The sequence below is a fragment of the Haliotis asinina genome, chromosome 2 (genome assembly GCF_037392515.1).
Source record: "Haliotis asinina isolate JCU_RB_2024 chromosome 2, JCU_Hal_asi_v2, whole genome shotgun sequence".
Taxonomy (NCBI): Eukaryota; Metazoa; Mollusca; class Gastropoda; order Lepetellida; family Haliotidae; genus Haliotis; species Haliotis asinina.
Window position 1 is genome coordinate 79,816,886 of NC_090281.1, and position 15,670 is coordinate 79,832,555.

Consider the following 15,670-nt stretch of genomic DNA (forward strand, 5'->3'; position numbering starts at 1 on the left):
TTGGATGAGTGAGTACATTGGTGGCTGGTTGGTTGGATGAGTGAGTACATTGGTGGCTGGCTGGTGGGTGAGTGAGTACATTAGTGGCTGGTTGGTTGGATGAGTGAGTACATTGGTGGCTAGTTGGTTGGATGGGTGAGTACATTAGTGGTTGGTTGGTTGGATGGGTGAGTACATTGATGGCTGGCTGGTTGGATGAGTGAGTACATTGTGTCTGGTTGGTTGGATGAGTGAGTACATTGTGGCTGGTTGGTTGGATGGGTGAGTACATTGGTGGCTGGTTGGTTGGATGAGTGAGTATATTGGTGGCTAGTTGGTTGGATGGGTGAGTACATTGGTGGCTAGTTGGTTGGATGAGTGAGTACATTGGTGGTTGGCTGGATGAGTGAGTACATTGGTGGCTGGTTAGTTGGATGGGTGAGTACATTAGTGGTGGGTTGGTTGGATGAGTGAGTACATTGGTGGCTGGCTGGTGGGTGAGTGAGTACATTGGTGGCTGGTTGGTTGGATGAGCGAGTACATTGGTGGCTAGTTGGTTGGATGAGTGAGTACATTGGTGGTTGGTTGGATGAGTGATTACATTGGTGGCTGGTTGGTTGGATGAGTGAGTACATTAGTGGTGGGTTGGTTGGATGAGTGAGTGCATTGGTGGCTGGCTGGTGGGTGAGTGAGTACATTAGTGGCTGGTTGGTTGGATGAGTGAGTACATTGGTGGCTAGTTGGTTGGATGGGTGAGTACATTAGTGGTTGGTTGATTGGATGAGTGAGTACATTAGTGGCTGGTTGGTTGGATGAGTGAGTACATTAGTGGTGGTTTGGTCGGATGAGTGAGTACATTGGTGGCTGGCTGGTGGGTGAGTGAGTACATTAGTGGCTAGTTGGTTGGATGAGTGAGTACATTGGTGGGTGGATGGGTGGTTGTGGTTGAATCGTTGGATGGTTGGTTGGATGACTGAGTACACTGGAGGGTGGTTGGACGGGTAAGTGAGTGAATTGGCGGGTGGCTGAATCAGTGAGTAACTGGTGGGTGGATGGTTAGATGGTTGAGTGAGTACATTGGAGGATGGGTAAATTGGTGGTTGAGTGGTTGGGTGAGTGAGTGAGTACATTGGTGGGTGGATGGGTGGGTGAGTGAGTGAACTGGTGTGTGGTTGAATGAGTTAGTGATTGAGTAAATTGGTGGTTGGGTGGTTGGGTGGTTGGGTTGTTGGGTGGTTGGGTGACTGACTGAATGGGTGGGTGAGTAGGTGATTGGGTAAATGAATGAATGCGTGAACAGGTGGTTGAGTGAGTAAATGGGTGTTTGGATAAGTGAGTGAGTGAGTGTGGGATTATCGGTGTGTGGATGAGTAAGTGAGTTACGCCGTTTGTAACGCTAGAGAGAGTGAGTGCAGGATGAATTAATTGTATGCCAGTTACATCACAACATACTAATGTCACATTTCCGTGGGAGGAACGTCTGGAGTGAAGCATGTCCAAGGCATGTGCATAGTTATTGTCACACGTTAAGTTTGACTGGTAGGGCGACGATTGGTTATTAATTAATTAATCACGAGGACGTGAGGCAGACGAATAACCACAGAAATAAACTAACACAAAATAAACAAGACATTAACATTAATATTTCAAGATACGTTTGTTAGTATTGCCATAAATACATAAGCCACTGTATAGACGAGGGTTCGGCGTCAGATGATCGTTCCCGGTGTCACATTTACACTATAGCAGAAACACACATCCATTTTGAGACAAAAAGGGAAGTTTTTTAGGCTTTTGGAGGACATTAAAATGAGCTCGACACAACTGGGAATTCTAGTTCGAGATATCAGAGTAAAAATATTGGTAAATATGAGGAAATCGGCAGGGACCGAGAGATGAGTTCGACACAGCTGACCATTCGTCTCAACTGAGTTCCAGACACTGGGGTTAGACTGTACCCACAAAGAAACACGTTGCTTTGTGAATGACGTTAACTGCCATTTCGCCTCATTGTTTCTATCGTTGAGTATCTCAGTCATATTGTTTGAATTTACAATTTATCAACTTCGGCCAAAAAGCCACTATCAAATACATGTATATATTCACCGACTGATACGAATGACAATTCATATTTGCAGCGCAGCATCGTTAATCAGTGTTACCATTTTATAGCTTCTTGTCACGTAACACCACAAACCAACCCCAACTTAGCACACTGGTACAGTATGAAGTATTTAGGACAATACCAACTGTATCCGTCCGTGAAGTCTGCATGAGGGCCGACGACAGTAGGAATACTTCCCTGTCCTCAGCGTAGGACAATGCACCGTTCCTACTTACGTCGCGAAGCCACGCCTACCATGGGGACTGTTGCTATGTAACACAAGCTTCCGGTCAGAGCTGTCTTGTCCTGAACAGACACAACAAAGAGGCGTGGTCTCTGTGTTGATTCAACCCGTTTGGCAACCGTGATTCACGGCTTTCTTTCTAATTTATATAACCTACTTCGAGTTTAATCAGCGTGACTGTACTGTTGATTATAGTAATATTTATGCTGAGAATTTAGGTCAATACCATATATGGAACTTAATTGCCCTTTGTTCCTGTCAGAGTACTTGTCAAGAAGAAATGTAATAGACACAGAAAGAAGTAACCTTACTTATGACGCCTTAGCATACTTATATTTTGGGAATTCAGGTCTGGTAGGTAGGCCTCTCTCTAGATAATTACATGACATACCTCACAAGAATATAATTAGAGGATAGGTAAAATGAGTACTTGATGCTAACGATGAAAAACGCCAATACCAGCAACAACAATAACAGCAACACCAATACCAGCAACAACAATAATAGCAACACCAATACCAGCAACAACAATAACCATCTTTTGGTGATGGTGATAGGCCGAAACAGGATATTCCGAGAAGGAGATGAAGGGATGAAGGAGTAAACATTAACTCCGGAACGTTGTGTTCTCATAATAAAGAAGTTGATATCCATAAAAATCTTCATTCTTATGCGTTTCACTTCTAAATGCCCTTCAAAGACAGGATATTTCGAGTATTGACACCCTCACACGAAGAATCGTGTCAAACAATATTTGAATGCTACCTTCATTTTCTTGTGTAGCATTTTCATAGTTATCTAAAAGTCTCATTTTCAATGTTCATTTTGTTGATTGCTCAACACTGCTCTACTGTAAAGAAATCACTGTCTACCAAACGAACTTTTATTACAAATCGGAATTTCAAGGAAAAGTTTCCTTGAGTTCAAGCCCAGTGTGCTGAGAGAAAGACCAATCGTTCTTTGTTCATCGCTTGAATGAAGTCAGGTGGCCTGAAAATGGAAAGAGAAGATTTTTGAAAATGTCTTTCTGTTTGTTGCACAGGAACATTCACTTCTGAACCCTCTTTGCAGCATCTACCTATTTTAATCAGTAAAAAACTATAATGATCACAATGATGATGATGATGATGATGATGATGATGGTGATTAACCACTTATGAAGCGCTCGTCTCGCGGAGCATGACATACCAACCGCCTAATTATTCCATTCGTAATAAGAATAAACAATCATCACCATGTATTGGTATTTGTTATTGCAGTAAACGGGGGGCTTGGTAGCCTGGTGGTTAAGCCCCTATTTCGACACGATGAAGGCCTGGTTTCGATTCTCCACATGGCTAGAATGCTTGAAGCCCTTTTCTGTCCCCTGTCGTGATATTGCTGGAATATTGCTTATAGCGGGGGTAAAACGAAAAACGTGTATTGCTCAGAGGTGAGTTGATATTAAAATTTTATACTATTGAAAAACATAGTTTCTTTAACACAAGCTGTAACGCCGAACTTCATTCTAAATGGCTTTTGTATCATGACTTATACAAAGTCCGAATTAATTATATTATTGACTAATTTGTTTGATAAGTAATATTAATGTTGTGCTTTTGTGTGAATGGTGAGTGAATGGTTTGTCTTGTTTCGTACACCTGTATCCCACTAGGCTTAGATCTTCTGACTGGGCGGTTCCTTGACTGCAGAGTCTTCACTGCTACAGGGATTCAGAACTAAATTTTAAATTACAGTGAACAAAGGAAGAAAGTTAAATCTAGAAGTTAATTTTGCGAATAAATAATTATAAATTTTTCAACACGAGAAAATATTCAAAACATATGGCTAGAGAGAGTATCGGGTGTGGTTTTTATTAATTTTCTTTAACTATATTAACCCGATTGAAAATTACACATCACATTTGGAAAAAATCTAAGTATATTTTCATATTTGATAACCTGTTTACATCGAATCATTTGAAGTTTACTCTATCAAGATCGGCTATTAAACCAGCAAGTACGAAGGGGATATTTTCAGAATCATTCTGAAAAGGTCAGGCCGTAGATAAATCAAATGATTCATGAAATATTTCCCCGTTGTGTTTATAAAACGCTGCTGTGTGATGATAAGTCCAGATATGTCATGAATCTACCGGAAAATATACGTGACACCATCGCGTGTGCGCAGTGACCAATCCAGTGGCCGAAGTAGCCTCTATAAAAGCAGCTGCAATGTGAGGGATGTTATTATCTCGTTAGTGTGTCACCGGGTCACGGGAACATTGCTATGGAAACCTCTAAAAACGAAGGTAAGACTATTTTTTGATGGACATATGTCATAATTTTTGTAAGTAGAATTCAATTACTTCTTTAAACATGCATGAGTGACTCACTGTAGTGTTACACCGCTCCTGGCAATATTCCTGCAAGATCATTTTTGATGCTTGGACAACCGAAATGGGCTTCACACATTGTACCCATGTACAATGGAATCGAGATTACTTACGTTTTTCCTTCACTGCCGTAAGTTAGAAAAATACCTAAGGTAAAACATTCAGTTTCATAAGTGAAAAGATGGTAAGCTGCTTTAGTACATACCACGGAATGTGTACCAGGGACTAAATATTCACTTTCATATACATTAATGAAAGACGTTGTTTTTTTTTCTTTTTTTAAAAATCATATTACTAATAAAGAAACGTAACATTTTTTTAAACCTTACTGAAAATTATGGGTACAGGTGGCCGAACTTAATGAGGCGCCGCAATTTGCTGTGCAAAGTTGTGTCCTTTCCCCTCCCTGATCGCAGGTTTGAATTGTCACGTAGATTAAATGAAGTGATATGAAAGAAACTGGTGGCCCTTCAATTACTCTATGTAGTAGATTACGAATGTACTGTGTCGGATTTACGTGAAGTACATTTTGCTCTATTATAATTTTCACATATTTAATGATACATGGGTGCGCACCTCCAACGAATGCTTTGAAACTAAACGTTATTTTTAACTGAAGTCCATAACTTGGCCCAAATGGGGCTTGTCTCCCTCGTTATTTCATTCTGAAGCTATAATTTTTTTTATATGTTCATCACATCACGATCATAATTAAATAAATGCTAATTACATAATGACAAAATAATATATATTTTTCGTAACGTTTGAGCCATCGTCTAAGCCTGTTGAAGCGTAACGACCTTGACTAGACCCACTTCTATTCCTTCAACAGACTCGTGCGTGTTGCGAGCGAAGCACTCGTACAATCCTCGTTACCATGACGAACTGGCGCTCTCAGTTGGGGATGAGATAGCCGACATCAAGGACGTCGGCAACGGATGGGTTGTCGGCCACAACAAGACTACGGGAAATACTGGGCTATGTCCGAGAGAGTACCTGCACAGCGCTGTTAGAAGGAGCACTATGGACAAAATTATGCACAGGTTTGTAGGTTCACCGAGTATTTATTATTTGAGGCCGTTTAATAAATATTTAACAAGATATTTTATAACAGAGGCCGAAGAAATGAAATATTTTTCGCTAGTGAGAGAGCGTTATATCGTTTCCTATGTCAAATATTTGAACTACAGGAACTGGTGCCCAGACTACTTCAGATTGTTTGTTTAATAATTTTTACAGTATAAGCTTTACTATTTTTACGTTACACTGTCAGAAATTTCAGCAAAATATCTACCTTTTAAATAGATTAATTCGGCCTGATTACAAATGCATATCCACATTAACACAATAACCACATGGTTACCAAAGCATCCACAGAGTGGTGGAACCCATCCAAAATAGTGATTAAAATTCCACCTTTTCATTTCAGGGTGTCGAGCATTTACACGCATATGACACAAAGCGTTATGCCACCAAAGAAAAGCGATCAGATGGCACTGACGTCTTTGGGAGGAAGCACTGATACGCTTGACATCGAAATTTGCAGCGACACTCCACCGGAAAAACAAATGTCTCTCCTCCAGGTATTCGTCCGGGTGATGTGTGGAATCCTCTCAAGTCTTTTCCTCGGAGGGCTGATATTTGCAGCGCTTTTATACATATACAGGTTCACACTAATACAGTCCGGAGCAATAGCAGGGGGGATAACCTTCCTCATTGGCATGTTCCTGATTTTCTCCCCTCACGTCCGCTGTGTGGCAGCACTGATGTCAGTGAGCGTCTTTACAAGTCAAGGGCGAGTGGCCATCTTAACTCTCATCCCTGGACTTCTTCTAACTGGGCCAATAATGAACATGCAAAGAAACATCAACGAGGTCAGTATACGAGAGAAAAAATCAGTAACAGTATACGTATTTCTTTAAAAGTGGTCGAAATGCTATCTAATTTAAGGCGTAAAGTATTTATCTAAATTTTACGTATATTTTACGTATATGTATTGGCAAAACGACAGAAACGACACTTGCAGATAGGCGACTGCGCGATGTATGTGGATGCGTTCGTGCAGGTTTGATAAAACGGTGGGGTGGTACGATGGTCTGGTAAGGCAATCTGGTTGAAAAAGTGTTCTCTTCTCAAGCTGAAGACATTACTGCAGTTCCCCCCAATTTCTCCAAATCTGCTACATGATATTATTATTTAATAAAGCTAAAGGGGCGTTCACCATATTCACTCCAAAGTTACAGTTATGTGCAATGCCGTGATACCATTTCCGTCAGGGAGCAACATCAGTTGTTTGTGTGGCAGAGGCTGTCATGACACAAACACTGGAGCTCCATAATTTGTGTGGCAGAGGTTGTCATGAAACAAACACAGGAACTCCATAATTTACATGTTCAATATCATGATACCATTTCCTTCTGGGAGCAACGTCGGTTGTTTGTGTGGCAAAGGTTGTCATGAAACAAACACTGGAGCTCCATAATTTACATGTTCAATATCATGATACCATTTCCGTCAGGGAGCAACATCAGTTGGTTGTGTGGCAGAGGCTGTCATGAAACAAACACAGGAACTCCATAATTTACATGTTCAATATCATGATACCATTTCCTTCAGGGAGCAACGTCAGTTGGCTGTGTGGCAGAGGTTGTGATGAACCAAACACTGGCACTCCATAACCAAATCTTAGACTCGGTAACAATGCAACGAAACAACTTGGAGAATGCAGTCAAAGAAGCCGAGAACCTCACCTTTACCTCGACTGGTCCAGATCTAAACAGTACAGATGGTCTCCCCACATCCAAACCCAGCAACGAAAGTGTAATAGTAAGTATAACGTTGTGCGGTTGGGTGAATATCTGTGCTTGGGCCGCTGTAATCGTTTCTTTGTTGCATCAAGGATTGTCGCTTGAGAGTGAGTGAGGTAAGTTTTACGCGCTTTCAGCAATAATCCAGCAATAGAGCTGGGTACACCAGAAATAGCCTTCACACATTGTACCCATCTGGGGAATCGAACCCGAGTCTTTGGCGAGACTAGAGGACGCTTAGCCACTTGGCTACATGTCCGCTTTATGTTATGGCAGAATAATATTCATAACACTTAAGATCCTCACCATTCAGCCACGATGTTACAAATTTGGTGTCCTAGTTATTAATTTTAGACGTTCAGTATTGAACAGAAGTCAAACCGCCTCCATGGTGTAGTTGTTAGCGCGCCCGCCTGGTGAGCGGAAGGTCGCGGGTTCGATGCCCGGCCGCGTCATACTAGACGTTAAAATATGGTACTTGTTGTTCCCTGCCTGGCGCTCGTCAGTATTGAGTGAAACAAGGGCTGGTCTCGGAGTCATTGTAAAGTCCAACTGCGGCATAGTATTTCAGTGGGCTAGCACGATAAAACCAGCTTACATCTGAGCTTGCACAAGCAGTAACACGCATGTAGGTCGTCATATGAGCGAAATATTCTGAGGTACGACGTTAGACCCCATATCACCTAAGATAAGATAAGATAAGATAAGATATTCAGCTTACATTCTGCTCCTTCACCTAGTTCCTCTCACACGTACCAACGTCAATACCATTGTCAGAATATTTCTTACCTGTAGATTGTCTCTTTTGCAGGAATGCATCAGCCGCATGGAGCAAATAAAAGAAAGATGCACTAATCTGACGAAGCTGCAGAGAAAGCCGAACATAACAGCCAACAAATTCCCATGCAGCAGTCTGTTTGGAAAGAAATGGTATTATATAGAAGTGATTATCAGAATTTGGTTGTCATTATATAAGGATACCCAAGTTCACTTACGTCATTTGAACTTATGCTAATGATAATGTTCCGCATTGTCACATGCAAACAATAGGCAATAATATTATATTACGTATTCAGCCAAGGTAATTAGTTTCTCAACCAAAATAATGATTATCTCAATCCACCATTTTCTGTTGGCAGCAAAGACGTGGAGATAAAGTCACCAAAGACCGACGTACTCTGCGCTTCTCTGGAAGGAATAGAGGAACTCTGCTACCCTTCAAGTCGGCCTAAAAGAAGCATCGCGTCAGTTAGGAATGGATTGAAAGGCCTTTCTGACAAGTTCAATGTCAGACTGAACAGCACCAAGGTTGTGGACGTCAGAGGGAACACTTCCTTCAACGTCGTCCAGAGGATAGAAGACATAAAAAAGGAAGTTCAGAGGAAGATGGACAAGGTGGTTCAGGTTTTTGGCATCATCAATAAACTCCTTATCATCTTTGTTCTTCTTGCCTTTGTCAGTGCTGGGATCTACCTCAGAAGATTCCTTCGGAAGATCAAGTTTGACAACGTCTATATCACCTCCCAGCTCAAGAGCCTTGATAAACAGCTGAGGGCAACGGGCAAAGAGAAAGCTGTTCTTCCTCTTCTGAAACGAGAGAGGAGGAAGTATATTAATTCAACGTCGCCGAAATTAGTGGACTCTGAATCTTTCGCATGGAAAGTTGGCATGTCTCAAGTTGTCCTCCACATCATTATAGCTACTATCATCCTCCTTATAGACTACGGAATATTTTATTTCCTACTGCTTGTAAAGGAGAACGGAGGCGTTGATATAGCGTATTCTGGCGGTGCAACATTAGCTGTGGATGTGGAAGGTTCTCAGCCCATAGCGATCTTCTTTAAGACCATACTGGAGAGTTTGAGCACCTCAAACGCTTTCAACAATACTGTCAGCTTTGAGCAATGCCTGCCAGAAGCTTCCCAATCTCCTAGGAACATTCTGTATCTGATACTGACGCTCTACACACTGGTCATCCTGTTCGTATTGTTGCAGTCGTATGGACTTCGACTCAGACGCAAGATTGCCGCTTTCTTCTTCCCACAGAGGGAGGTGGAAAGGATCAGTTTTCTGTATCGCCATATTTTGCTGAAAAGGAAAATGAGATCGGCAGAAAGGGATGTACACAGTCTCAAGGAATGGCGGAGATGGTTAAGTCGGAAGTAACTGGACAGATGAACCATTTTGTTGTCATGGTTTATAGCGGGACAAGTTTTATTGTAATTCCATTGATTCATAGTGTTGTTTGCTGCACTCCAGTGTTCCGGCGTAATGGCGTTGTTTGTAAATAATAGAATCTGGACCAGACAATCCAGTGATCAACGGCATGTTTATCGATCTACTCAGTTGGGTTCGTCACAAGTGCAGCGGAGAATCGCGTTCCCTGATAGTACCAGCTCCGGCTGGCCGTGGTAAAAGAATCCAATGTTTGCTCTTCTCTACAGGACAATATTCTTTTCCGGTTGTTTGTCAATACTGCTGTGCAATACTGGTACAAGAAGCAATCAATCGTACTCACTTAATGTAATACGAAAACTGTGACTACTTCATTTACAATTGTGATATCTGTGTGTGACGATGTACATATATTTTCATATTTTTAATTATATTGTTTTTCATTTTCAAAATGTTGTGAACATGAATCTGGCTGTTATTGTACATACTACAAATAAAGTATCAAGACTAATCTGTCTTCGTTGGTCGTTGTGGTAGCTCGGTGGATGAAGCGCTAGCTTGTCAGGTCGAACACAGATGTTCCTTAGCGTCATAGGTATGACATGCGTAAGTACGTCTTGAAGTAGTATGTTTGAATCATATGCTAAAGTGGCATATTCGCACCCGAACCCCGAGCGTACAGAAGACGGGGACACTAAGACTGACCAATGCGTCCCCTTTCCTCAAGGATCATAGGTTCTTCACGTTCCGTCAGTCATTGATTTGCGTGGCCACGTCTCGTCAGTTTCCTTTATACTTTTATAACTGGACTGTCATATAACGCAATATCATGCTCACTCACATATTCAAAGCAATCAAACAATGCGGCTTTGCATCAAGTAAAAGGCTGGACGAAAGAAAGTATATACTTTGAAGCTGGATTCGATTAATATTTTCTTCTTTGAAAGGCAATTTAGAAGTTGTATAGATGAAGAAAAACCAAGTTCTATGGATAGTCAGCTTCTTGACTAAATAATACTTGACCTGATTAAGTATTTGCACATATTCTCTTAGCGTTACTGTACTGAAGGTGGCCTAACTGAGGGTAAAAACACAATTATGATACACCCCCATCGAAAAAATATTTCGATTTTTCAGCAGCACATAGTGAATGAGTTTAGGATTACGTCGCATTCAGCAGTATTCCAACTATATGGTGGCGCTCTGTAAATAAGCGAGTCTGGAACAGACAATCCAGTGATAAACAGCGTGAGCATCGATCTGCACAACTGGGAACCGAGGACATGTGTCACCTAAGTCAGCAAGCCTGACCACCCGATCCCGTTAGTCGCCTCTTAGGACAAGGAGAGTCGCCTTTTATGGCAACTTGAGAGTGAAAGATTCTCTGTACGTAGACTGAGCTGTTCGCACAAAATGACCAAACAGATCGGTTTGTCAGACTTGGTCAAATAAGCCGTGTCAACAGAATAAAAGCAGTAATAAATAAACGATTCAGAAGCAAGTCTCAATCAGACCGGCTAATGCGTAGAGACAGGTCCATTCAAGGCCGACATACTCTCAGCTTCTTGGAAGAAATAGAACAATGATTGTTTCATTTTAAGCAATGCTTAGTGCACACTTTTTGAACGATCATGGCATGGATCTATGAGTAAGTCGTGGGAATTATGATATAAATATATCAAATATAGATGCTACATCATTTCTGTTGTAGAGTTATGGAGTATTCAGCAACGAGATGGCTCACTGATTCTAGCACTATGCAAAATATATCATAAAATCAACACCAGAAATTTGTTTAGATGAACAATGTGATATAAAACAACTTGTGCATGTACTACATTAAATGATGATTGACATCATGTTCTTGTCAAAATAGCTTGGCAACATATTGCAGTGCAGTTGCTTACTTACAAAACATTTGGCAACATGTCCTGTTCAAGCGCATTTTCACGAAACATACATTTCAGCTATGATATTTAGAATGAGTATTTTACGATTGCTTCATATGAATATGTCCGTATGACTATTTCATGAGGTAGATTCTAACTCGGATCGTCACTGGTAACAGCCTGGCTAGCAGGAAGAGGAGTGAGCGAGTTTAGTTTTACGCTCAGTATTATTCCAGCTATATGGCGGCGGTCTGTTAATAATCGAGTCTGGACCAGACAATCCAGCGACCAACAGCATAAGCATCGATCTGCACAACTGGGAACCGATGACATGTGTCAACTAAGTCAGCAAGTCTGACAACCCGATCCCGTTAGTCGCCTCTTACGACAAGCATAATCGTCTTTTATGGCAAGCATAGGTTGCTGAACGCCTTCTCTATCCGGGACCTTCACGGGTCAGCAGGGAGAGGAAGCGTCACTGCTCAGTACACTCAATCCATGGGCGATTTTGCCTCCATGCCTTCCTGTTCAAACACATCCGTTTTAGATACGATCGTGGGGGCGGTTCTTTGGCTATTGGTTAAGGCGATTGCCCGTCGCTTTGAAAATCCACGTTCGAATCCCCACGTAGTTACAATGCGTCACGGTATCACTGGTGTCAACCGCTGGATATGCTGAATGCCACGTAAAACCATACTCACTCCCTAAGTTACTGGGTTGACCTGAGTGGATGACATAGCTTCCTTTGTTCACTAATGAAAGTAAATCTCGTGCATTGAAATCGCACCCTGTTCCTGTGGAGAGCAGGGAAACACAGCAAACTAAAATTCTGGTTTCCTGGGTATGCTGCGCTGGCGCCCAAGTGTCCATAGCTGTCGCGGTGAAGCGCAAGCGCATCATACCCAGGAAACCAGACTTCAGTCTTTTTGTGTCACTTGTGCAACAGTGGGAGAACTATTCGTCCCATACTCGATGCTTCTTATGTGTGAAAATGATACACACCAATCAGAACTCGCAGAATGGTTGCGGTGCTTTGATAGAAATAATCCCGACTTAAATCGTTTATGGCATCATGTCATTGTTTAGGAATTCATGAAAAATATATATCGTCATATTGAAAGTACTGAGATCGTAGCTAACAGAATTGTGCTGTCTACTGTGAAGTTTTTGTTTAGAATCATGACTTAAGTGATTCAAATACACGAACGTGCGTTTGTTTACTAAACGACTCTCACTGGTCCAACTGAATTTCCATTTCTGACGGTCTTGAGGTGTCGTGTCGTGATTTTCAAAGTTTAAGGAAATGTAATTTATCATCATAAATCGGTACGAGTTTCAAAACAATAATATTATTTCTGAATAACTAAAGAAGTTTATCCTTTAAAGCTGCACATGTATTTAGCATCTCTGAGAATAATTTAGGCTGACTTTTTTCGGTTATTCATATATATTACAGCGAATTCTTTTAAACTTCCACATGGGGTAGGGCAGCAAGGTTTCACGAATGTTCAGTTTGAGAAGTTTCTTCGTTTAATGGGGTTTAATTCTTTACATTACAACCTATGAAATACTTTGATATTAACTACCTTTGGAATCAAACAGAAGTAGAGTTACCGTTCCTGTTTAAAGACGTTCTCTTGTTCATGAGCCAATACGAAACCCTTCCACGAAACGCTATTCGGCTTGTCCCGGAATTACACGAGCTGATCACAAATGCAGGAGAAAAGGACGGACAGCAAATCGGAGGCAGGTCGTGGTTGTAACTGCTGGCTGAGTAACAGTGACATGTAAACAGAGATCATGACTGGCATTGACAAGACTACCAAACTTCCATCAAAATGGAACTTTGCATTCTGGGTAGTCACTGGGATAAAGCATTCAGAAGCATTCTGGCTTTGGATATATTGATTTTAGATTGCACAAATAGAATAACTTTCTTTCTGAGAAAACCTTTCACTTTTGTACAAGAATACGTCACAAATTTCGGAGAATATATTTATTTACATCATTAACTGGATACGAACATCCTCATTTATAGTATCAGTATTTCTGGACATATGGCCCGCCTCTCTCTGTGTCTTTCTCTCTGTCTCTCTCTCTCTGTCTCTCTTCCTCTGTGCTTGTACGTGCGTGCGTACTACCGACAGTTATCACTGACAGTTATCCAACCAAAAAGATAGACATAAATTTAACTGAAATTTCTTTGTAATGCAGTTCTTGCTTTTGCACAATTCTTTGAGAAAGAGTAATAGGGTCAATATTTAACATTACACAAATCAGAGTTCATTCAAAAAGTATGTACTGACATAATGTGACAGGAGTCATCAATAGTGAGTGTGATCCCCACCCCCGGGCATCCATACACGTCGTCCAAGACAGTCTGTTCAAGATCCTGTTGGGCTTGCTGGAGGTAGGACATGCTGCCTCGGCTGACGATCAAGATGATCCCAGAGATGGTTTCTGGAAAACACAATCGCCAAGGCAATTCGCATTCTCTTCCCACAGAGGTTACTTGTTACATCTTCCGACGAACCTCTGTTTTAATACGGTCATATTTCGCGGTTCTCATAAAATCCCCTAGCGGCAATAAATGAAATCGATTTAACTTGACAAATGCAAGCAAAATGTGGAGAAACAAAAATGACATGACTGAGTTCTGTCTAGAAGAAACATTTGAGTATCGCTCTCGTGAAGAGGTTCTAGTTTTCACGATGCATCCGGAAATTACTGAGATCTTTCGAACGATCACTTTTGAAACAAGTCTTGAACACTCGCACCATGAATGGGTCGTGTTAGAACAGAGTTACAGGTTACGTAGGAAGATGTGACAAGTAACCACTGTGGGAAGAGAATTGGCAATTCGTTGAAGTTAACGTTGTGCAGGCCATTGTAGAACAAATATGGCGGTGTGAGGCCTTGCGTTACTGACTCCTCGTGGATACTGTCGAGTAAAAGCACCACAAGAGGTTATACACTTTACCCTTGTATGTCTGGGCATTAACAGTTCCTTGGATGTTGTTACTCAAATGCCACCACATACCATTACGCCTTTCCATCAAACGGATGAACTCCTTGGACACAGTTTGGTGCCAGTCGCTTTTCTGTTCGTCGAAAACCAAGAACTCCCCTATATTGTCTGAACAGACTGAACCGACCTTCAACAGAAATGAGTGCTTTCTCCCAGTCACGTCGCTGTCATCGACGTTTAGGTCGTGCCCATTGTTGTGAGTGAGTTTACTTTTACGCCGCACTCAGCAATATTCCAGCCATATGGCAGCGTTCACTGGACCAGACAACCCAGTGATCAACATCATGAACATCGATCCGCGCCATTGGGAACCGAGCACGTGTCAACGAAGTCTGCGAGCCCGAACACCCGATCCCATTAGTCGCTTCTTAGGACAAGTATTGTCACCTGTTATGGCAAGCATGGGTTGCTGAAGGCCTGTTCTACCCCGGACCTTCACGGGTCCATGCCCATTGTAGTTTGCGTTGACTGAGTAGACAGGTCAAGGCCATTTCACAGAAGGGGCGGTACGCTCGTATACAAGCTATACCAAGTCGTCGTTGACCGTCACCGTCATAAATCTGTTCCGGTGGTGGATCTGTCGGATGTAACGGTCTTCCCCACCTTGGGCGGTCGAGGACCTGCCTATCTTGCCTGTAACAGTGTAACGTGCCAGCTCAAGATACGAAGTCCCCATATTGCTTATACTGATCGCCCTATCTCTTTACGCTTGTACAGTCAAGCACTTACATTTGGACTAACTGAAAAAATGTTTCAGTTTTCTGACAGTAACCCGCTTTGTTACTGGTTCTGTGTTGTGGTCTTCAATACCCCCTCTCTGCGCCTCCTCTGTCTGTGTCTCTCTCTCCCTCTGTCTGTGTGAGTGCATGTAAACAACGTAACTCTCTCACTTATACACTCAACACAATGTGTAATGCGTGGTAAATACAGGGCACCAAAACTAGAGCACAATGTACAAACTGTCTTCTCCAGTAGACTTCAACCTACATCTTAATCATTAGTGCCCACTCGCGGATATGCCGCATTTCCTAGAGTGTCAGCAGTATCATACTGTTGCCCAGTTGTTGTCA

The 15,670-nt window shown here is 41.9% G+C and overlaps 1 protein-coding gene across 1 annotated transcript; it reads left to right on the forward strand.

The window, feature by feature from the left end:
* The first annotated feature begins 4,494 nt into the window (after positions 1-4,494).
* On the forward strand, positions 4,495-10,197 carry LOC137272910 (E3 ubiquitin-protein ligase DCST1-like). Its single transcript, XM_067805332.1, has 6 exons — positions 4,495-4,617; positions 5,534-5,744; positions 6,131-6,575; positions 7,318-7,527; positions 8,320-8,438; positions 8,648-10,197. The coding sequence occupies exons 1-6, from the start codon at positions 4,596-4,598 to the stop codon at positions 9,672-9,674; spliced, it is 2,034 nt and encodes a 677-aa protein (XP_067661433.1). The 5' UTR covers positions 4,495-4,595; the 3' UTR covers positions 9,675-10,197.
* The last annotated feature ends 5,473 nt before the right edge of the window (positions 10,198-15,670 follow it).